Source organism: Fistularia commersonii, chromosome 15, assembly GCF_037954325.1.
Source record: "Fistularia commersonii isolate RoL2024-O1a breed Wild chromosome 15, RoL_Fcom_v1.0, whole genome shotgun sequence".
Taxonomy (NCBI): Eukaryota; Metazoa; Chordata; class Actinopteri; order Syngnathiformes; family Fistulariidae; genus Fistularia; species Fistularia commersonii.
This window is the reverse complement of record NC_141298.1, coordinates 2,124,198-2,148,774: the sequence shown is the minus strand read 5'-3', so window position 1 is coordinate 2,148,774 and position 24,577 is coordinate 2,124,198. Positions and strand designations below refer to the sequence as shown.

At 39.6% G+C, this 24,577-nt stretch overlaps 2 protein-coding genes across 2 annotated transcripts in view; one reads left to right on the top strand and one right to left on the bottom strand.

Annotated features, from left to right (window-relative positions):
- Window positions 1–4,464: 4,464 nt before the first annotated feature.
- On the bottom strand, window positions 4,465–11,736 carry aoc1 (amine oxidase copper containing 1). The gene is made up of 5 exons (XM_086160955.1): window positions 11,702–11,736; window positions 9,198–10,741; window positions 8,383–8,671; window positions 7,679–7,811; window positions 4,465–6,424 (listed from the first exon to the last, which is right to left on the bottom strand). Exons 2-5 carry the CDS (start codon window positions 10,732–10,734, stop codon window positions 6,155–6,157), a joined length of 2,229 nt encoding a protein of 742 aa, XP_086017081.1. The 5' UTR covers window positions 10,735–10,741; window positions 11,702–11,736; the 3' UTR covers window positions 4,465–6,154.
- A 1,283-nt stretch (window positions 11,737–13,019) lies between these two features.
- sspo (SCO-spondin) overlaps window positions 13,020–24,577 on the top strand; it is a 111,037-nt gene continuing 99,479 nt past the window's right edge. The window contains 10 exon segments of the mRNA XM_086160954.1: window positions 13,020–13,029; window positions 16,129–16,186; window positions 16,554–16,763; window positions 18,313–18,395; window positions 19,054–19,224; window positions 19,318–19,538; window positions 20,394–20,496; window positions 20,843–21,001; window positions 22,992–23,077; window positions 23,689–23,814. Coding sequence (XP_086017080.1) covers window positions 13,020–13,029; window positions 16,129–16,186; window positions 16,554–16,763; window positions 18,313–18,395; window positions 19,054–19,224; window positions 19,318–19,538; window positions 20,394–20,496; window positions 20,843–21,001; window positions 22,992–23,077; window positions 23,689–23,814 — 1,227 coding nt within the window.

Below are 24,577 nucleotides of genomic sequence, written 5' to 3'. Positions count from 1 at the left end.
TGATGTCACTGGACAAACACCAAGGGGAGACGCCTTTGTCTGGACCTGCCCTGCTGCACATTGTACATCATCTGTGTCACAGTTTTCTGTCCTGTAAGACAGGATGCGAACGGCTCATAGTGTTGCCTTGTCCTTGGATACATTTTGTTTGAAATTGAACTTAATGAAGAGAGGAAAATCCTTATCCATGTAATTTAGTATTTATCATTTACACATATATATTAAATCCAAGAACCAATTTGAGGTTCTTGCATTTTGAATTCTAGGGAATTTAGAATACATGCATATTTTTACTACAAAAATAATATTAAAAAAAAAACAAAATTATTATAGCAATATAAATAATAGCAATTTGCAAATCTTTGTCAGCTTCATACAAGTAGATATAGAAATACATATACATAGATATAGATTTTTTTCTCAGTAACATCCACATTACCCCATAGTCCGGATCAGAGACTGGGCCCAGGTCAGTCCATGGTGTTTCTTGCTGCAGGAGATTTTATGGTTTATAACCGGGATTAGAAGAAACTTGTAGAGGTGGCGGTAAACTTTGTTTACCAACATCCTGTCTATGAAGTGATGCCAATTAAATTTGCATTTTAATAAAGAGAATCCTCAGTAATAAAAGATCAATGTGCTTCCTCAACCTCTTAACCAGCGTATTCTCATATTTCTAAACTCAATAAGGAATAATGAGGCTCATGGAAATAACACATTCATAGTTTTGAACCAGATTTCGTTTTGGCTATTGGACAAGTTGCTGTATAAACTGTAAAGGTGTGGAATTTATGAATATCCTCATTGAAATTACTGTGAATTCATATTTTTCTCCCATCTTCACGTCCTCTAACCCCTGTTTCTTTTTCTCTGCCCCTCTCTACCGGTTTTGTGGGGTCTGTCTCTCTGAGGCTTTGTTTCAACTGCTGCAGGGGTGAAGGGTTATTTTGAGAAGTGGACAAAGAGGAATGGGATAGTTGGCATACCAGCAGGGACACAGACTGTGCACCAATCCACCTTCCAGTCCATGCATATACACAGAGATGCATGCACGCTCGGTCACACACATGAACAAGCCCTTGCACACAAACTTTAGGCATAAATGACAGGCTCGATTTATCCAGTGAATGCAATCCTGGATGATAAATTAAGGGACCTTTTAGAAAAAAAAACATACAAAAGCTTCCCCCATTGCACAACTAAGCTGATCGAAGGAACTGTATTTACAGATTCCTCTTTTGAGACGTGAGTGGTTTACCGTTCCAACGTGCCTTGACCAATTGAGATTTTGAAAAATTTGTTTTAGCCAGTGGTTATCACTTTTAGGGAACATTTTTTACAAACTTCAATCGGTGTCTGCAGAGCTGCAGGCTGCAGTTTCTGGGTCACAATAATCTGAACCCCTGGTTATCATAACAGTACATCCCAGCAAACGGATGGCTACATACAAGGCAGACCCCCACTGGAATACTCTGAGAAGTTATGTTTTACACCTGTATTCCATAAGAAATACTTTGTGGTAACAAGGCTTGATTGAGTAAGGGATCAGAACCTTAATTACAAATTGCTTTAAATCTTTATTTTGAAATAATGTATTATTTATATCATAAAGTACTTACGTAAGAAACACAGTGATTACGAGAACAGGAATGGAGTTCACATTAACGCAGAAAAGCTTGGATGCTTTGAACTTGACATTGATTGACATTCACAAATAATAGCAAAGCGTCACCCAATACAAACAAACAAAGTTGAGTGCATGGTTGCATGGCTGTGACGCTTCCATACTGAGAAAATACGTCCACAGATGGATTGTACATGAACACCTGGCTAGCAGGCTCGTGATGGCTCCCTGCCACGGTGTTTCCATGAGCACACACTTCCTATCATGCCAAAGACATACACGCACACAATACACTGGGAAGCTGAGCGTGAAATATTGAGTGTGTTTTTGTCATTTGTTTTCAGTACATAAATATGGACATGCTCTATAAATGTGGGTTTTTATCAATATCATGCACACAAATGAAACAAGAAGCAGTAAATACACAGAGACAGAATAAAGGGGAAAAAAAAATTGTGATGTTTGTTTTTTCTGAATCCAGGAAAAGCAACTTATAACTTAATTTTTTCTTATGTGCCCTGCTGAATTGTGATAGTATCAATTTCTAACAAAAGTTCAATAAAAACCTTGATATAGAATAAAAGGCATCTACCTAAAGGTGTTTAAATATGTGTAAAGAATCTGTTGAAAATCTTTGCGTGTGTGGTTTTAACATTTAAAGTTTCAACTTGAGCATGGAGCAAAGAGCATGAATTGAGTTTGACTCACTAAGGTCAAAAATCCTTTTGCAAAATGCAATATTTGTTTGCTGGAAATTTTTTGTACCTGGCAATCGTGGTGAAAATAATTCTAATATTTCATTTAGTACTTTCTACTGCTATTTCTGCAGCTATGTTCCTCCAGCAAATTCACAATTTCTGTTACTGTTATAATGTCATGTGTGAATTTAAAAACCTCTTGCTTAATTTGAAAGGAATAATATCCATTTCTGTCCATTTTTGTAACACACACTACAATTAAATTAAAAATAAAGTCATATTTTTTATTGCAAGACTCCCAAGCACTGCAAGATGTTCTGTTTGTTAACAATATGTAAATATGTATAAATCATGTAAACCTTTTTTTTTAGAATTTTACTCGAGAAGAGGCTTTCAGTGACTCTTTAGCTTGGGTCCAGTAAGCTACCATGCATTCATTCATTTTTGGAACCTTGTTTGTACCTTGCCACAATATCAATAAAGGGTGCGGCAGGAAAGTCAAGAAATAAAGGCTTAAGTTTTCCTTAGCTACCTTAGTTAGGTCCAATAATATATCCTCTTTGGACAAATGTGTTTACTGTCACATCCCTTCATAATGTATCACTGGAAATACTTTGGTGTTTCTTTCTGAGTCATTATAATTGAGATGGTTGCTACTGGATTTTGAGCAATCAAACAGGATGCAGTGCTGAGATCATATCATTAAAGGCTATGTGACATTTCTGTCCTGGAGTGACACTGAGGACTTCGCACGATGGCTTGAATGAATTGGTGTTTATGAAGGAGAGATGATAAATGGTAACAGAACTGACGCAACAAAATCTGATATTCAGTGAGATCCAGACTTTAAAAAAGGTGAGTTAACAGCACATGAAACAACAGCACATTGAAAATTCACTTGCACTTACCAAGAACTAAGTCGATAATCATTGACTCAGTTCAATGATATTTTCCCATAATGCAACTTAATGGTGCAACAAATGTACTTATTTATTTTTCGAGGCTGCCCTATAGCCCCAGATCGAATCTCACAGTTTTACTGTAAATGTATTGCACTGACTGAGTAGGGCATCTATAACAAACTGATAACAATTCAATCTGCTGGAGGTCAATTATGAAGAGGCTGTAAAGGGAGAGTGTTGCATGGTTGCCTTGTAAAATTAACATTCCAATATCAATGCCCAAATAGGTGCAATCAATTGGTGAATGCAATTGTCTCATTTTGTATTTAAACAACACATCCAGATTACAACTAACATGCATACAACTTAACCTAAAGAAAACCATCAGGAGGACCTTCAAGAAAGCAAATACATTTGCTCAAGTCATAGGCAAGTTCTCTCCTTTTGGATTGCAGCAAATTACTTTTAGATCTTCTAAATGTACATACTGTACATACTGTAATGTATATACTGTAGTGCAAGTTAGCATTGACTTTGACTGAATAATGACATAAAATACATAACTTAACCAATTGCTTGGTTTTCTTGCAATTGCTCTTGTCCTTATAGTGTATGTGCATCATACTCATGGGTTAATAATGTCCAAGGCAATGGTATTTTAGTACAAGTTCCTGGCATTTCTGCATTCGACTTTTCATCTTGCCATGATGCCATCTCCGTTATACATTTTGCCCCATCTGCAACAGACTCTCGCTCACCAAATGTCACAGTCACACACAATGAACATTGCTTACTTAAGCAGAAAACAGAACAATATTAGAATATCCTTTTCAAGACTGCAATGATGTGACTCGCAGCTAAACCAAACAAAGCCAATCTTTGGGAATTTGGACATTCAGCATATAAAGGTGCACTGACCTGTCAGTAGATGGCGACATCTTACCACCTCAGAGCTTTCATACTGCTTCTAGATATTTTTCATCCTCTTAATCTCCATCTGATAGCAAGCGCTTTTAAAAAGAATATAATTGTTAAGTATTGATACACTGGTAAATATCTATCTAGCGCCTTGTATGTGTTACAAGTTAATGTGTCTCGAAACGTGGAGACATTCAAGTGTGTGTGACATTTTGCTGTAAAAACATTCAGTTGCTGAACCTCATGAGAAATCAAAAGCTGATAGAATGAACCACTGGAGTATTTCAAGAATAAGAGTTTTATTGAAATTGAAAAATGAACATTTCCGATTGTCAGGATAGAAGACGGAATATTTTTTTTCCTATGTGTAATCTAAAGCTTAAATTTGCTGCTTTCATGTCACTGTATGATTGGAGCTGCCAATTGACAGTTTGTGCTATGTTTCTATAGTTTGTCGGTTGTGACGTCAAAGCCATCATCGCCATGGGGATGACTATAGGAATGCATGTCCTCCGAGGGTAGCGAATCCTCATTATTATCTGCCCCCACCCCCCTGAAACGCGGTCCAGTCTCTCTGAGTACATAGCTCTCATTCTCTGCCTTTTAACGTGCACACTGTAAAACATCAGTACACACTTTTACATGGGGGCTTCAGATTCTGACAATTCTGAGAACAGTTTGTTTGCCTGATGCTTTTGCCCGGCTTTTGCGGTGTGGCTCAGGAGGTTAGAGCGGTCGTCCTTGAAACATTCCCGGTTCCTACTAGCCTATTGAAGTGTTATTGAGCAAGACACTGAACCCCTAGCTGCTCATGATTCATCCGAGACGGAATAAATTCAGTGGTCAAATTTCACTGATGTTGTGCTCTATGTAGAACTATATGTGACACTAAAGGCATTTCTTCTTCCAAAAAGTTTCACTGTTTACTACTCTCAGCAGCCAACATGGACGCTGTTTAGCTTACAAAGTCTGTTTTGTGAGAATATAACTTCATTTTGCAATCTTTAATACAGAAACATCAAATGGAAACGTCAGGCACGTGTACATAAAGCTCCCCAGTAAATGTTGCCACATTGTTGTATGTATGAGGTTGCCAGGGGTGACCAAGTGGCCAGGTGGTATCCTGGACTGTTTGCAGGAAGGATCCGGAATCAGACTGTTTGCGCTCTAAGGTCCTCGGAGCAAAAACATTCCTGCCAAGTGGGCAAGCAGCGCACACTGGGGGCAAGCACTTTACCCTGAGGAGGGCGGATACAGAGCATCCTGCATCCTGCATACCTGCTGCAGCTAAACCTCAGCCATGGAGACCCAGCATTGGGTCTGTGAGGCCTTCCGAGCCATCCCATGCCCCACAGTATCACTACCCACACCTACAATATTGTAGGCAACGGTTTATTACATTTTAAGATAGTTTGATCATCAGCCCCCATATACTGGACTTCAACCTGGTAAAATTGCAAGTACTTTTTTGATACAGAAAATGCACACATGTAAACATATTTTACAATGTTGTCAATATAAATTATCACATTTAAGCTGGACATGATTGCATTGACATATTACATAGACATGGACAAGTCAAATATAGTCAAAAATACCTGCTAAAAGGTTACTGTTAAACAGTATTATGTTTGATTTATCTATGATTTTCAATATTCTCGTCAATGCCTTTTCAAAGCAGCTGCACATCTACAGTTCAATACCACAATATAAATTATTTTCAAGACCCCCCCAAAGTCTGAAAAAAACATCAGACAAATACAAATATTTTTAAATTTTTATACCAATATTTATATATAAAATATAAAAAATGATATGTCTATCTGTCGAAATGGTTTATGTTTGAAATGGTAAATTAAACACAAATGCAATCAAGCGTTAACACAGGAAGACATGTAACGTGACACGTGTCAATTTTTTCTTCTTTTCTGGGATTTAGATGGTGCAATATGCTATAGGGAGTATTTTTTTTTTAGAGAAAACGCAGGTTGTTAACAAAATATGTCTTCCTTCTACACCCCTGCATAAGTGCCATTGTAAAAGAAAGGCTCGTCTGTCACACAGTGACCTATGACCTCAGGTGTCCATCTCTGGACTTTGGGCTGGCCGTCTGGCCCCGGTCGAACTATGATGGTGCTTCTGGAGGTCAGTGAAGGGTCCTCGTCGAAGAAGTTGAAGGGCCGGAGGAAGAAGCCGACGGCGTTGCCAGGTGTCGCAGTATTGGGGATGTCTTCCGAGTGAGGCACATGTAGGAAGCCCACTGTCACCCAGGCAACCAAATCCTGCACACAAGTTTAGTAAACATTTACATTCAAATGAGTCATAAGCACACAGAACAATTAGTTTTTCTTTACCGGAAAAGTACAACCAGCAATAACGTCTGTATTTCGGAGAACTGACTTGAAAATCACGCCTCTGAAAAAAAAAAACTCTTTTTCCCTGAAATACAAATTAACATTCCCCCCCCCCCCCCCCCCCCCCCCCCCCCCGAATCATTTTTTACAATGGGCAGCAGGTGGTTTGCACCTCCACCTCACAGTGGATCCTGGTTAAATTACAACTGTGGCCTTTTTGTGCAGGATTAATGTTGGCTCTCCTGTTTCTAGCCACAGTCCCAAAAAGCAAATTTCATTAAAGTGATAGAAACTGATAGAAATCCAAAAAAAAAGAAAAAGATATAAACAAAGGACGAGAGATAGGGCAGTCCAGTACAATTGCCGAAACTACAAACCTCGTTCTGCCACTCCCTCTTCCATCTGGACCATTTGGTTTGAACAACCCACCAGTTTCGCAGTAAATTTTACTTTTTAAGTCACTGAGACAACTTGGCTGTATGAAAGATTGGCTTTCACCATTCACGGATTCAAAATTTAATCAGAAGTCCAGCTTTTTAAAAGATTGAGTCTTTCGATATTTATTTTTGCAATTCAATCCGGCTGATGTAAAATCCAGGGATTCCAACATTATATGATGAAAATTTATTCTATACACTAAAGATCTGAGTTCTCGAGGACTGAGGTTTTACAAAGATTATTGGTTCATTCCTATCTGTGAGCATGTGTGTGTGTGTTTGTATGGTTCTGTGTTGAGTTTAGGGATTGTAAGAGACCAAAAACATAGTGCTGTTTAAAATAGTGTAAAGATCTAAATTTGCGCCTGTTGACCTTCATGTTTAGCAGGCTACTACATTCCAAGATATTTATAAACTATTTCAATTCGACCACTTTGTCATGGCATATAGGCCCAGAATAAGTAAATAGATAAAACTCCTCCCAAGCCCTTGTTCTTGAGACTTCGTTTCAAAATGAAAAGTCCCCAACACAGGCTTATTGAATTCAGAATATCTATTTTTGATTAAAATCCCGGCCATACTTTTACATTCTGCAAACTTGTTTGTTCCCTGAATGAGACTAAGAGCACGTGACTCCTGTCACAATCTCATATTTCATGAGCTTTAAGGATAAATGTAGTTTTCCCTCATGACTTTGCATCGTTGAATAACATGATAACTGCAGTCACAGTGTCAATGGCTGTACCTGTTTGACAATGTCTTCGTTGTTGTGGATGTAATTCTCGAAGGACACAATGGGCTCCCACGGGTCATTTTGTGTGTAAATGCTGCTGCTGGCGGCCTCGCTATCTTTATGGCGGGTCACAGCTAGCGAATACCTGAGGACAAATAATCACCTATTAAAACTATCCCCTCACTATGTAACAAGATTGAAAAAATAATACACTTAAGCTTGACAACAAAACTTGCATGGTTTGTTGTAGTTGCCCTCCCCAAATACTTTTATTTATCTTTTGTGTTAAATAGTATTTATCCACTAACTATTAATAACTTCCTCTGTGATATATGATATATAGTTATATGATATGACAACTATGGAAGCATATTATGATCATAATTATTACCTATTATCACCCATTTCTTTCAAAAAGAAGAAGTCTTGCATTGGAATTAGGTCTCATTTGTTCTGAAGCAAAACGTTTGCTCTGCAATCTCCCACATTGACAAGATAACCTGGTTTGTGACAAAATAGGTCATCCATAAATTCACCCCTTCAGAGCCACCAATCCACTTCTGTTGTGGATCAGTGGGCATGGAAGCTGGATGTGGAAACATTGTTCAGATCCACATAACCCAAATGCTATCGACTGTTAATGTTTTATGGGATACCTCATATGGGTGCTTTTAGGGAAAATAGTCTCACCAAAGAAGTAGTAATAGTTGTACTACCTTGACCAACTAATGCCGTTCTCCTCCTTCCAGCCTTTTGGAAGTACCCTCTGGGCGTGTGAGTTTAACTGAATACGGTATCCCCTGTTATGCCCCCATTTATTCTTCTCAGAGGGGTTGTAGAAGTGAACGTAGCGGGGGAACTTTTTGCCGAAACGGAAGGCTGCAGATCGCTCCGTCTTGTGCTCCGTCCTGCTGAGTTTGGACTGGACAATGACATTTTGGGGACTCCAGGGATTGGTGAAGTTGACAAATTTCAGATCCAGCGATTCAAAGCTGTTCTCCCGACCTGTGGCAAATAAATGCATGACAGGAGTTAACAATCAAGGTTTTATCTGTCTGTTTACATTCTGGTCTACCCAATGCTGAACCGTTGGAGTGGCCGAAGGACAGATTTCAACAGAATCGTTATCCTTTGGAATTAGGCCATCTCTTGTTTTTTTTTTTTTTTATGATGGTGTAAAGTCCAGGCAGACGTCTTATCAAGATTGGCATCAATAAAAGTCCAGGTCCTTGACCGTATACACCTAAATACATCCATTCATGTGTATTAGAATTAATTTTAACAGGATCATCTATCTATCTATCTATCTATCTATCTATCTATCTATCTATCTATCTATCTATCTATCTATCTATCTATCTATCTATCTATCTATCTATCTATCTATCTATCTATCTATCTATCTATCTATCTATCTATCTTCAGATGGGATGTTTTTTTTTTCCCACAAAACTTTTTGATAAAAACATTTGCATTTTCACATACTATTACTCTTATCTATTTATGTTTTATAAGCAGGTCGTAAACATACCAGCAATATCCAGGTCCACTTTATAATGGATGAGATGTGTGTGTAGGTTCCCCAGTACATAGTTGTACACCTTGGTGCCATAATTAAGTCCGTTAGGAGTAAAGAAAGTGGCATGTATATATCCGGTGGCACTGACCTTCACCTCCATTACCCCATTCTGGTAGAAAACAAAGTCCCAGATGTAATCATAGTTGTAAACTGTGGAGGTTGTTCGCATCACCAGCACAGTATTTTCCACTCCACCGAAGAAGTTGTAGCCCCCGTTGAAGTTGGAATTGAAATGGCGTCTCAGGGGCATAGCAGTGGTCATTTCAAAAATACAGAGAGCATTTCTGTGTCGCACAGGTTTGTCTGCATCAAAGTAGTGATAAAGGTCAACAAAAGTGGCAATTTCCGGACAGTCAATTCCAGGTGCTAGCTCAAAGGACGAGGCGCCCATCGCCCAACCGGCATCGATGTACTTTGTCTGCATAGCAGCAGGTGTGTCCCCTGCGTAGAAAGCAATAGCTTCCTGGATGCTGACCTCATAGGCAATCCTTTCCCCATTAAAGCGGAGGTCAAACACCTGAAGCCCGGCTGATGATCGGACACGGTAGGAAAAGGACCATCCAGCGTACTCGACAAAGTTACCTTCAATGTTGTAACGATGTCCCTGCGGCTCCACAAGTTTTGGTCCGTGGACATTTGTGGCGGTATTGCTATTCCCACGTGGGATATAGGTGGAGTAGAGGTCATTTTCATCATGTTCAGGTAGCCTGATCTTCTCCACACCACCTGATTCATACTTTTCCATCAACTCATCCAAACTATCAAAGTACATACTGTTGTACCAGACTTTTTCTACGGTCCATTTGCTTGGGTCCAGGTCTTGGTGGTTGATGAGGATTTCAAATCCAATGGGGTGGATGAAATATCCTTCCACAAACTTCTGCAACATGATCCATGATCTCCTTTCACCTGGTCCAAGCCCTCTTGGGGCTATATCAGAGAAAGTCAGGCAGCGATCTGAGCAGTTAGTATAGCTAAAGCCTCCCGTGGTCTCAAACAGAAGCTTGTGAACTTTATTTGTTATCTTCTCAAGAATGATGTTAACATGATAGTACTCTGACGATGAAATAGGCCTCGACTCAAACCTGATAGGCCTGTCGCCTTTGAACATCCTGATTTCATGTGTTTTAGGGGATGGCAAAGGGCTCACAATGTACTCAGTGATATTAGGTGTAGCCTGGTTACCAAACTGAATGATCACACGGGCTTTACGCGGGGGTTTGGCTTGACCACGGTCCAGAGCTTTCAGGGCTTCATGCTTCCTCGGCACATGGAGTTCCATCAGCAAAATGCTGTTTTTCTTGAGAACCTTGCTGCGGGCATCAGTGAGTTGTAGTTCAGGTAAGCCGTGGAGGTAGGCTCTGACCGCTTTCATCTCACGCACTGTGAGGTCAGCAAACATGGGAGCGCCATGATAAGCCCAATCTCTGGCTCTGGAAATGTTACAACCAGCCAGGCAGACCAGCTGCAGCAGACACAGAATCCTCATTGCTGAACTGCGGTGAGAATAAATGAAATTATGTAAGCGTTATATGCTAATCACAAAGATGTAGATCTTAAAGGTTGTGCTACTTGATTTCAGGAGATGCAGAAACAACTTGTTTTCCATCCATCCACCCTTCTATAGAAAAGGTGCAGACTAGGCATTTGACTTTTCAAAATTTTGCACAGACATATAAACATACTTGCTTTATTTATTAACAGTATAACCCAGAGGTTGCATACTACTACTTAACAACTCAATAAACAGATTCCAAAAATGTAAATTGATGAGTTTGCGAATATCTCCGCTGGTAATCTACAGCTTAACATAATCAAACCAAAAAGCTATCGCTAAAGCGCACTTACACCATATTACAGTTGTCACTTTTGAAATGTTGGGTGCAAGACAAAGATATTTTTAACATGCATCTATAACATAAAAATGCAGTAACACTCCATATACTTACATGGAATTCCGAAAATGCAGTATTTTGCTGAAAAACTAGGATGCTGTATTTGTTGTGGAAGCCCATTAAACATGAAACATCTACCAGCTTTGAGAGTATTTTTTACACATTCCTTTCTATCAATCTTGGCTCGTGCATCGTCTCAAGGCTCGCCTTCACAGCTGCACAAGCAAGTCTACATGCTTTTTTTATACCCTTTTTGCTTTCATTACATCAGTCCTTCCTCTTCCTCATCACAGGAAAACAAACAGAACTGTATCACCCGAAGCTACAGCACCTCACTATACACTGTTCTCCTCTATCTGTGTACTACCCCAAAGCTTAATCTTGTTGTACAACTGCAAAATAAACAGAATTAAAAATCCATATGAAGCAAGGTCATTTTTTTTCCATACAACATAAAATAGACATTTTTGTAATATTAATTTAAAGAGGATCTGACATTTTTACCAAATTTCAGAGAATCATTATTGCATCACAACAAAGACGCAAACCAAGACACCTTACTTTGAAATGTGGTCCTGGATCGGTTCTCTTCTGTGGAAAATTCTCCTGTGGAAACAGGAAACAATTCAGTGTCTTATAACCTCCTACTTTGGACTGATTGAGGCTGATTGGCCAACAGCCTGTTGTAAAAATTACGAAAAACAAGAGCATTCCAAAGATACTAATGCTGCGGAATCCATGGTGTGGACATAACTTTGTGATAATGTCTCTAAGACAAGGGGTCGTCAAATATTTAGACAAGAATTATTGATTAATGATTAATGGTTTATCTATGAACAAAAATAGCCTTTACCAAAATATCAAAAATGCATTTTTATTACATTTATTAAATGCAGCAACTTGTTATTATCTTTGAATATTATTTTTTGAAATCAACGGAAGATCACTTGCCACCTACTAGTTATGTGTCAGCAAAATACTTTGCGTAGACAACCCTGGGAGTAAAAATGCATGTATTACAAGCCTTAAATAGTCCACAGACTGATGTTGCTTTTGTTTGGTGTTTTTTAAGAATAAGAATAAGAACAACTTTATTTATCCTGAAGGAAATTGTTGTGCCAGAGTTACAAGTAAAACATAAAAATAATAAATAATAGTAGGAAATTGTATAAACAGTAAAAAAAAAAAAAAAAAAGGGGGGGGGGGATAAGAAATACAAATAAAACTATAAAGTGTCAAAGTCAAGGCCATAAATTGTTATAAGGTCTTATAACAATAAGGTTTTACAATACATACAACACACGAGGTTTAATGTGTGCGAATTTCACTCTTCTACTTCAACAAATTGTCGTATCAATGCAAGTGTGTACTGAGATATCAAACACTTCAATTTGAAGGTGTTAATGTAATTTGTAAGAACAAAAAGAAATTATTGGGTGATCTGTGCTTAGGGCGGCTTGGCACCCTTGGAACCGAAAATTCCTGGTTCTAATCCCGCTTCTTCCGTGCCAGTGTTGTTGAGCAAGGCACTGAACCCCTAAATACCTCCCTGGGGATGTTCTTTAGCTGCCTTCTGCTCTTGGTGCATCCATGCTTGGTTAAATGCAGTGGTCAAATTTTGTAGATGTTGTGCTCTATGTACAAGTGTATGTGACAATAAAGGCATTTCTTGCTTGAGTTAAAATTTGCTCGAAAGCTCTTGGGCACAGAGAAAAGTAGACTCACCACAGTTAGTGAACATGTAATTTATGAAATATTGAAATAGGGATTGTGGAGGTGAATCAAGTCAGACACGTACATAATGCCAAGTGAGAGCATTTGTGTGAGAAAAGGAAAGCCTTAGGGGGAGGAAGAATACGAGGCAGTCAGGGATGCAGTGATGTGTTGTTGATATAATAGTGATTCAATGAACTCCTCTTTGGCTTTTATTAAACAGTTGCTGCTTTCAGTTGCCTTTTTCAACTCCTCCCTGAAAACCATATAACACTCTTCCCTTTTCAGCTTCCACCACTGTGTCCTTTTCTCTGCCTTTGTCCTCTTGATCTTCCTTGTCACCAGAGTCATCCAACAAACCAGCATCCTATGCTGTCTGGCTACACTCTCAGCCACAGCTACTTTGCAGTCACTGATCTCTTTCAGTTTACCTCGTCCATACAAGATGTAGTCTACCTGGGTGCTCCCACCTCTGCTCTTATAAGTAACCCTATTTTCCTGTCTTTTCTGGAAAAAAGTGTTCACGACAGCCATTTCCACCCTTTTTGTAAAATCTACCACCATCTGTCCATTTGCGTTCCTATCCTGGATACCAAACCTGCCCATTACTTCTTCATCCCCTCTATTGCCTGCACCAACATGTCCATTGAAGTCTGCACCAATTACCACTCTCATCTCTGGGGATATTCTGCTTCACTTGATCTAGCCCATTCCAGAACTTACCCTTCTCCTCAAACTCACATCCCACCAGTGGCATAGCCACTAACAACACTTTTCCAATTTCAGACTCATAAGTCTATCTGAACTTCTTTTCACCTCCAGAACATTCCTATCAAACTCCTCATTCAAGACAACTCCTACTCGAATTCTCTTCTTGTCAGTACCATGATAGTACTACTTAAAGCCTGCTCTTAAGCTTCTAGCCTTACAACCTTTCCACCTAGTCTCCTTGGCACAAAGTATATCCACTTTCCTTCTCTGTATTATGTTGTCCACCTTTCTACCTTTTCCTGTGGTGGTCCCAATATTTAGAGTCCCTACTCTCAGTCCCAGACTCTTGCCTTTCCTCTTCTCTCTCTGCTTCCAAACACGCCTTCCTCCTCTCCTTCTTTGACCTACAGTAGCCCAGTTTCCAGTTTGATCTGGTTATTATGATTAATTTCCATGTTTGGTTTTTGCAAAAGTTTTATGCCCGATGCCCTTCCTGACGCAACCCTCTGCATTTATCCGAGCTTGGGACTGGCTCAGTGAGACACTGCCCCGTGCCGAAATTAAACAAAATTATTTGGACAACAATGTATGCCAAAAATTAGGGTGAATATTTCATCAATATAACTACACCAAAAGCTGCCTCCTTTTCATTGATTGTTGGTGAATGGAGCCTTGGCCAAGAGATGCTGTTATTAGACAGTGCCGTTTGATCGTAGTTGTTTTGACCCTGAACCGTAACACCCTCCCAATGGTGAGTAAGCACTGGTGGTGAAGTCACTGCCCATATTATCCTCCTATTCCATAATCAGAAAGAGCTCTGCTGTTTCCCCATCCTGCATACTGTTATCTTGCACTCCCTTTCCATCATTCCTATGGCTGTGAGCAATTTTGATACTGGCTGTGCAGAGAACCCTCTGGAGCCTACCTCAACTAGGAACAGTCAGGCCTGCCAGCCTTTTCCCTTGCAGTCCTCCAGGAAGTCTTGGTACTTTGCCTGCTTCCTTTTGAAAGCTTGATCACATCCTTCCTCCCATGGGACTCTAAGAATGATCTTTGCCTCTTCTGACCACGCTACCACATCTGGCCTCAGGGTTTTCTGGACTACCTGGGGTAACTGCAGCCTTTCCCCCAGGTCTACCATCATTATGTTGCCATGGGTCTAGGCTCTTCCCCTTTCCTTAGAACTTGAAGGATGTTGTTCTCCCCTGTGGTTTACATTTCTTGTGTCTGTCCTGCTCCATTGTCTGCTAATATCATAAACACATTTTCGTGGTGCCATTGGTTCCTACCTTGGGCAACTGCGGTTTTATACATGACAACCGCACAGTTTGCACAGCAGGTCCTCTGTCATTCCCCACATCTGCAAATTTGCTGGGGTTGGGTACGTGTTGTATACTGATCATAACAGGAAAGAGATGCAGAAGGGTTTGAGTCCCTTCACCCTGGATCAGTCCCCAGTCTATCACAGGGCCACATACAGAGATATTCACTCTCTCATTCACACGTCTGGGCAATCTCGGGTCTCCAATTGACCTACTGCATGTTTTTGGACTGTGGGAGGGAACTGCAGGAAACCCACACAGACATGGGTAGAACATGCAAACTCTCCACACAAAGCCCCCCGTACCACCGTACCACCCTGTTATGTTCTGATAGATACTATGTTTTATGAAAATATAGAATAAAAAAATGGTGGTTACAGGGAAATTTGTCCAAAGAGCAAAGATAAAGCGAATTAAGTGTTTCTTCTACAATTAACATTTGATCGCACGACAGCAGCAGTGAGTACTTCCTCTACTCTTCGCTTAAACCAGACACAGTCCACTGTGGTGACAGCTGTGTTTAAACCTCCTAGCTCTGCGGTCAAGAGGTCAAACTTGGCAGACTGCTGAGTCTGAAAGCCTTCAGTCCCCATGTCTGTTGACATGCTTCATTGAATAAATGCGCCATCATCCTTCCCGAAACGGTCTCTTTACAGGATTAGGCTCTTACAAACATCTCTTTATTTTGTGACTAAGACTCCTCTGCCCCCCTGCCATCACCTCCCCACATTCTGTAATGTTTGACTCTGTGCGGTCTTAGACGGTGTCCATCACAGATCCAGTGACCAATTCCTGTCCTGGCAGCTGTGACCTCGGCATTCATGCCCAATGGCAACCGACTCAGATACTTCAATAAATCCACAGTCAAACCCCCGCGTTTAAGACCCTATATCAAGGACTTTGCTCCCCTCACCAATATCACTTCATGGAAGATTGAATCACTTACTTTTAGGCAAAACCAAAATAAAAAGGAAGATCAGAAAAAAGAAGACCGTTACCAAACCGTATAAAACAAATTCACTTTTGAATAAAGGACGCTTTCTAGAAAAACAACGATATTTCATGGAAAGCACTTTGAGGGTAAGTGCAGATTTCTTTTAGCTTTTGAATGTGTTTAATATATATTTCCAGCAAATTTAGCCTTCTGACTTATTTATCATCAAACATGTTAATTGCTTCAGGATAAGATTAATTTTGTTTCGTTTGATTATTTTTTTTACCATGATTTCAAGACTGGAAGTGGGATGATGGAGGCGTTGCTTCTGACCCTGCTTCAGTTGCAGACAGTGACAGCACTTGGGTGAGTATGTGTCTGTCAATTATTTGGAATAAAGCTTTTTTATTTTTTGGACTAATATCAAGGTCACGGTGGTGGAAGAAAATGGAGGCAGTGAAGGAACATTCAAACAAACACAGCAAAACAGAAAATGGGAAAAAAGACAAATTTGGCAAAGAAGACAATGAAAATGATAATGATCATCTAGTGTATTTGATTGTGAAGCCAACCAAAATCTCCTTTGTGTAAAATTACCATTGCATGTATGAGGCATTGTAAGCAAAAATAATGAGAATGAGAGTACATAATGTTACATGAATTTGAGGGTAACCAGAAATGTAGATTGAACTGTTTGAACCCTTCTATCCTTCCTTCTATCGCGGTGCCTCAGACACTGGTGTGACCGCACAGTGCAGGAGAAGGTGGAGCGGATCCTTTCTCCGCGTCTACAGCTCGAGGTGAACTGCTCAGAGGTGTACCGGTACAACATCCAAGGCTGGAGGTTGGACGTGGACTGGATGCGAGTAAAACATGGTGGCGATGATGGCATAGCCCTCTACTACAAACAGCAGGGTCCGAGAGCAAGCTGCTTATTGTACAGGTAAGCTTAAGTAAAAGAAAACAACAATAATGAAACCAAAGAAAGAAATGAACAAATAAGAACAATTACAGCATTTACTAGGGGCGAACTGATTGTTGAGAGATAATTTTCAGGTATCGAGTCACATTTAAATATTGTAATAGTTGGAGGTATGTATCAAGAAAATACTCAAAAATCAGCAAGAAAATATTAGGGTTAAACAACTCGCTAATATTCTCGTTGATTAAGCAAAGGTTTTATCTGGGCAGCTCTCTGTCGTGGTCATTGGAGATTTGGCCTCACAGCATGAATATATCCAGTGAGGTTCTTTCTGTGTGGAGTTTGCATGTTCTCCTTGGGTTCTCCAAGGTTTCTCTGCTTTACAGACACATTCAAAAACAGATAGTAGATTAATTAAAGACTTGGATTTGGAATTGGATTGTCAATCTATACATGACCCTGTGATTGACTGGTGAATATTCCCGGTTTAAACTGTTCCTCTTCTGCGGATTTGCTCCAGCAACTCCTGTTATGAAAAAAAAAGAGCGATGTTAAGTGGTGTTTTGGATTTTCAGAGAAGAAAGTAAAGGTTTGAATTTTTCTCAAACCATGCGAGTGTCACAGTCTGCATGTCAAAGTGCACTCCTCTTAGACCAACACCTACGAATAAAGACAGATAAGAAGTGTGTTAATGGGGCAGACAGCTCGTAATAAAAGCAGCTTATTTTTCTTTTGTTTGGAAGCTCTCGCCTAAACTAAGCTTACATCATCGACCAAATAATACTTGTGATGTGATTCAAAGAGCTTGCATGTGGATTTCATACACTCTCTTCAATGTCTTTCACAGCCATGCAACATGTGTTAATTATACAACATAAGCAAAAAAAGAAACACACTGGAATTTTTTTGATTGTTATTGTTTTTATTTACATCATAGCTATTTTTCCCTCTGACCCTCTGAATTAGAAATAAAACAAAAAATTTTTTTTTCTTCTTTTTTTATCACTGTGAGGAACACAAATGAAACAATTTGTCTTCTACTGCTCAGCCTTATTCTTTCCCTCTGTTTAATCTCAAAAACAAGGGAAAAAATGAAGTAACCACTCAAATAAAGAGAAAGATGGACGTCAGTGTGTTTTGCACCAAATTTTATGCGTTCATCTGCAAAACTTGTCAGATGAAAAGTTCTTGCGTGTTAACAGAGGATTGGCTTTTTCTTGCTGATATGGTTGTATCCCATAGAATCATCCAAGTGTCTTAAAAATGTTCTAGTAGATAGTATTTGTCCAGATGACCTCCTAGTTGTACAAAGTATATCCACAGTATATACAGTAATTACTGTATATGTAAGTTTTATCCAGTTGCATAGGCATGTTTTATCATTTTGATTGCTATCTTTAAGTATATCTGGTGAGGCCTCACTAGGGTAATTTATGGGCTCATTAATCATGCATAAAAGCCCGAGAGGAAAATCTTGGTTTCTCATGAAACGGCTGATGTCAGCCAAGGCCCAGTTTATGTTCAGTGTCATAAACACATCTTCCTCTCTCCTGATATCTGCCCGCTCCAGACCCCCAGATATACAAAGCCAAATGATGAACAAGACAACAAGGGTGTGCTGTGAGGGTTGGAGCGGACCGCGATGCTTACGGGGTAAGACCACGCTGGAGGGACTGTGTGGCTCAGAGGGAAGAGCGTCCGTCTTGGACCCGAATGTGCCTGGTTTCGATTCCTGAGCATCTCGTAGTCTGCCGAAGTGTTGTTGAGCAGAGACACTGAGCCCCTGCTCAGTGGCAGCTCATCTCATGGTTAAATGCAAATGATGCAGGGAAGTAAAGCAAAGGTAGACATTATGCAGAGATTGCACTTAACCTGCTGAGGCCCAGTTCCTTTTATTTGGATTTATAAATGTATTGGCAAACATGAATCCTGAGGAAATGTGTCAGGAGTGGCATGATTGTTTTTTGATGAAAGCAAGATTCTCACCATCTGTTGGAACCAGTCATTGATTTTGGCAGTGGCGTTGGAAAATCTTTATTTAGCCACATCCTGCTAAAATCAGCAGGTTAGATGGGGTCATAATGACTTTGCACCATATTCTAGACTCGATTCCCATTTTGTGGGGATGTTAGTTCATTTATTTTGCTGGTAATCAGAGGATATGAGACGTGAGGGAGGGTAAGAGAGAGAAAGAAAGAGAGGAGAAGAAAGGGAAAGTCAAACCTTGTTGTAGATTTCACACTTAAAATCTCATGCTTTTTTCCCAGATTCTGTAAATACTTGGATTCAGCCATGTATCTGCTATCACCAGGTGTCGGAGTTCGTGGCCAGTGTTACTCTACATGGAGTTGTGAGGAGTTCCCTGGGGTTCATAACTCCTCCCTCATGCTGATGGAGGAGTGCTGCAGCACTATGTGGGGTCTGAGCTGGAGGAATGCCTCGGACCAGACCTGCTTGTCCTGCATCTACACTCTCGTTCCAGGTCTTTATGCACACCTAACCAAATGCATATTTAATCGCCTTCTAAATGCATTGAGGAAGTGTAGTAGCTTGTGTGGTTTTCTGCTGCTCTCAGACTCCCAGTCGTCCCCTTTGGTGCGAGCTGGTCCACTGGGCCTGCGAGTGCCTCAGGGCTCAGCCACCTGCATGTCCTGGGGTGGAGCGCACTACCGCACTTTTGACAAGAAGCACTTCCACTTCCAGGGCAGCTGTACTTACCTGCTGGCCTCATCCACTGATGGCACCTGGGCTGTGTATATCAGTACTGTTTGTGATGGCAGAGGAAACTGCAGTAAGGTGAGAAAAACAATGGCGTCCTTTTGAGTCAAATTCCTTGATTCGTCTCCCCTCTGTTCGGCGTGAACAGAGTTTTGGTTTTGCAGCGTGAAAGAAAACCTCCAGTGCCTCCATGACAGTGAATTGCTTTCCTGCCCCAAGTTATTAGCATCCCAGAAAATCACATATACTTGATACCAGCTTTAGGAAATTACTTATAGACTACATGTATATGTATATGTTAATTCCTCTTCCTTCAGCCGAAGGGAATATTGAAATCTTTGTACTTCTTAAGACCTTAAAACACTTTATAGCCTTGACTTTGACACTTCATAGTTTTATTTGTATTTCTTATTCTCCCTCCTTCCTACTATTATTTATCATAGTTATGTTTTACTTGAAACTCTGGCACAATTTCCTTTGGGATAAATAAAGTTGTTCTTATTCTTATTCTTATTCTTATTCTTATTCTTATTCTTATTCTTATTCTTATTCTTATTCTTATTCTTATTCTTATTCTTATTCTTATTCTTATTCTTATTCTTATTCTTATTCTTATTCTTATTCTTATTCTTATTCTTATTCTTATTCTTATTCTTATTCTTATTCTTATTCTTATTCATACTGTTAAACAAAACATACTGAAGACCCTCTGTTATATCATCCCTTTTAGCCACTAGGCGTTGTTACTTAGCAAAGTATGAGTAGGTTTATCCAATCTGGATGTAGGCATGAATCCTGGGTGAGGGTGTGCATACATTTAGCAGTCTAAAATAGGACTCTCACCATGACATGAATAGGGACCCACATGTGCAACCATTTGATTGTTATCCTGTCACCCTGCGTTTTTACTACTTTTATGCATATCTCTTTCAGGCCCTGAGGATGATGATGGGTCTAGATTTGGTGTCAATGCACCACAGGAACTTGACCGTGAACAACCTTTGGGTCCCAAAAGGAGAGCCCCTGTTCCAAAATGGTATGTTGACTTCAGCCAACGCTCGTGCTCCAATATCTTCACCATCTCATCATGATAAACACAACCAGTATGGTTCTCCTACATTCCTTTGTTGGCAAAACCTAGCAGATGGTTTGGGTTTTCTTTTCCAGAATCAAATCAGTTTTGACTATGTTGATGACAATTTTATTTAAATGAATCCTGCCGAAGTTTACATTTTGCATTTACTAGTCATGTTATCTGCATTTTATCCCCATCTATTAAACAGATGAGTGTGGTTAAAGTCCTCCACAGAAATATGCTTAACAGACTATGAACCCAAATACTAACAGGAACCCTTCAGTAAAGTGAATGTCACTGCTTGTAGGAGTGAGCGTCCACTGGCTGGGAGACTTTGTGTTTTTGGAGAGCAGCCTGGGACTCAGAGTGAAGTTCGACCTGGCCAATACCATCTATTTGACTGTAACTGCAGAGCATCTGACAGCCACAAGGGGACTCTGCGGCGTCTACAACAACATGGCTGATGGTGAGCTAGTGCACTTTTGGGTCCTGTTTCTCATTTGAGAGATAACAGCTTATCAGACCAAGACTTAAACTTCATAGCAGTATTTTGTGGGATCAGTATATAGTGTTTAGTAACAACTATTTGAAACCCCGGTGAACAATATCCTGAGTAAATAAAAACTTCTAACAAAAGTTGGCTAAGAAAGTTGGGCATTTCAGAACAATCGGTTTCACTCTCTTGAGTCCTTTTTTCTTTTTGTGTAAAAAAGTATATCGAAAGAATTCTTTTGCCAATCAGGAACAACTTAAAGTATATTTTACAGGTTCATTAATGTACTAATTTCATGCTTGATTATAGTACACCGGTACCTTAAAAATGTCAAAGGTACAAACCCTAATTCCAAAGAAGTTGGGACGTAAAATGTAAATAAAAACAGTATACAATGATTTGCAAAATCACTTTCAACTTATATTCGATTGAATGCACTCCAAAGACAATATATAAAATGTTCAAACTGATAAAAGTTATTGTTTTTTGTAAATATTCACTCATTTTGAATTTGATGCCTGCAACAAATTCCAAAAAAGCTGGGCCCGGCAAAAAAGACTGGGGAAGTTGAAGAATGCTCAAAAAACTCCTGTTTGGAATACTCCACAGGTGAATTGGAAACACGTGAGTGCTGCAATTAGGCATAAAAGGAACATCCCCGAAAAGCACCATTGTTCATAAGGAAAGATGGAGCAAATTTCATCACTTTGTGAACAACTAAATGAGAAAATAGTCCAGAAGTTTAAGAAAAACAATTCTGAACACACAATTGCAAGGAATTTAGGGATTTCATCATCTACAGTCCATGATATCTTGTACTCCTGTCTGTTCTCTTCACTTTTCCCAGAATCCCGCTTCTTCTTTGCTGACCGCTTTCTCTGTATATACTCCTGCACTTCCTCATTCCACCACCAAGTCTCCTTATCTACTTTCCTTCCAGATGACACACCAAGTGCTCTTCTACATGTCTCCCTGATCACATTAGTTGTAGTTGTCCAATCCTCTGGAAGCTCACCCTGACCACCCAGAGCCTTTCTCAACTCCTCCGTGAAAACCATACGACACTCCTCCCTTTTCAGCTTCCACCGCTTTGTCCTCTGCTCTGCCTTTGTCCTCTTGATCTTCCCTGTCACCAGAGTCATCCTACAAACCATCAGTCTATGCTGTCTGGCTCCACTCTTACCTACAGCTACTTTGCAGTCACTGATCTCTTTCAGATTGTCTCATCTATACAAGATGTCGTCTACCTGCATGCTCTACCTCCGCTCTTATAATTTACCCTGTGTACCTGTCTTTTCTGAAAAAAGGTGGTCACTACAGCCATTACCATCCTTTTTGCAAAAATCTACCACCATCTGTCGCTCTGCATTCCTATTCTGTATACACAAATCTGCCCATCACTTCTTCATCCCCTCTATCGCCTTCAACAACATGTCCATTGAAGTCTGCACCAATTACCACTCTCTCATTTCTGGGAATATTTTGCATCACTTCATCTTACTTATTCCAGAACTTCTCCTTGTCTTCACATCCCACCTGCAGGGCATAGCCACTAGCAACTATAATCATAACACCTTCAGTTTATATTTTCAGACTCATAAGTCTATCTGACATTCTTTTCACCTCCAGAACATTCCTAACAAACTCCTCCTTCAAGAAAACCCCGACTCAATTTCTCTTTTTGTCTCTTTTTATCTATATCTATATCTATATCTATATCTATATCTATATCTATATCTATATCTATATCTATATCTATATCTATATCTATATCTTTCGCTCTTTTTTTAGCGTGAAAGACTTGGGTATATCTTTGACATTATCAAATTATTCAGTTACTTATCAGCTACAGTTTTAAGAAGGTAATCAGTTGGATTTATTGCTTTACTACTTTATAAATCACTCACTCTTGAATACTTTGCATTCATTTACAGAAGTAACCCATTTATTTATCTTGTTGCAGATGATTTCACCACAATGGGTGGGACAGTGTCACAGTATGCAGCCAGCTTTGGCAACTCGTGGAAAGTTCCTGACCAGCAGAATGAAGTACTGCACAAAATACAGTTACAAAATGAAGGAGTATCGGTTTCGTAAGATAATCTGTTTTATGCTAAATTTGCACACAATGAAAAAAAAGTATAATCTTATTCGGGTGTCGGTAACTGAAAATATTTCCAAAGAGGATAAACTTGGCAGTACTGTGTTATCTTTATCACTTTTACTGGATTGGGGTGAGAGGAAAAACACAAAGTTAGCAAAGTTAGCAAAAAAAGTTAAATAAATGAAAACAAGGGATTTAATTATGAACTGAAAATTGAGAGGAAGTTGAAAAAAACATTATAATCAATTTTCAGTCAAATGAAAGACAAATTGCGGGAAACGAAATAACAGAGGGAGTAAACCAAAGCTGTCTTGACATAGTTTCCTTCTTTCATCACCCCTATTCTGATAAACCAACCACTGTGACCCTATGCTTGTTTATTAAACCAAATTCTGAGTAAAGCCACACAGACAGCAGTTGGCATTATTCATCCTGATAGTTTCATCCCAAAACAATTTTAGACCAGAATTAGAGGCATAATATTATGACCCATGAACAGAATCTGTATACGTGTACTTTCGGCCTGCCAAGTGACCTTCTCCTGACTTCTTCTCAGGGCTGCAGCGATGCAGCTGAGCTCGGCCACAGCTGTGACATCTCAGGAGACCCTGCCCTTCGCAGCCAGGCTCAGGCTGTTTGTCACCAGCTCCTCGAAACCCCTTTCACGCACTGCCATCCCCGGGTCAGACACCCATGATACCTTTTCCACATTGTTTTAATGTATTAATATGTAAAGAAAAATAATAGATGGTGCAAAATAGTGATCTTTACCTTTAAATGTTATCCAGGCAGTGCTGGTATTATTTGCTTTGAATACTGTTAGAAAATGGTCAGAACTTCAAAGATTAGACACATAAACATACATGAACACACACACACACACACACACACTGATACACACACCTTTATTTCTGAATGGCTTGGGTTCAGCCAACATTTAAAATTCCCTAAATTCCGTCAGTGGTCACATAACTGAACACATGTGGGACTAGAATTAATGTAAGCAAATTTAATAGTACTATGCATGTAGAGTACTATATGAGATGAGATGAGATGAGAACAACTTTATTTATCCCGAAGGAAATTGTTGTGCCAGAGTTTCAAGCAAAAACATAACAGTAATAGATAATAGTAGGAAGGAGGGAGAATAAGAAATACAATAAAATATAAATTGTCAAGGTTAAGGCTATCAAGTGTTTTAAGGTCTTAAGTACAAAGATTTGAAGATTCCCTGCGGCTGAGGGAAGAGGAATTAAAAAGTCTGATAGCCTCAGGTAGGAAAGACCTCCTGTGGCGTTCAGTGGAGCTCCTTGGTGGTATCAATCTACGACTGAAAGAGCTCTGACAGGATGAAAGAGCTCTGACAGGATAATAAATTCAATTAACTAAATTGTTATTGTCATTTAATATGTCACTTAATAATAAATAAATATTAATAATTATTT

Excerpts from the sequence above, each read along its gene's own strand:
- aoc1 (XM_086160955.1), bottom strand. The coding sequence starts at position 10,734 with ATGAGGATTCTGTGTCTGCTGCAGCTGGTCTGCCTGGCTGGTTGTAAC. Across the intron at positions 7,812-8,382 it reads AACGGCATTAGTTGGTCAAG|GTATTCGCTAGCTGTGACCC; the intron begins GTAGTACAACTA and ends ATTTGTCCTCAG. Across the intron at positions 6,425-7,678 it reads ACGAAGACATTGTCAAACAG|GATTTGGTTGCCTGGGTGAC; the intron begins GTACAGCCATTG and ends ACTTGTGTGCAG.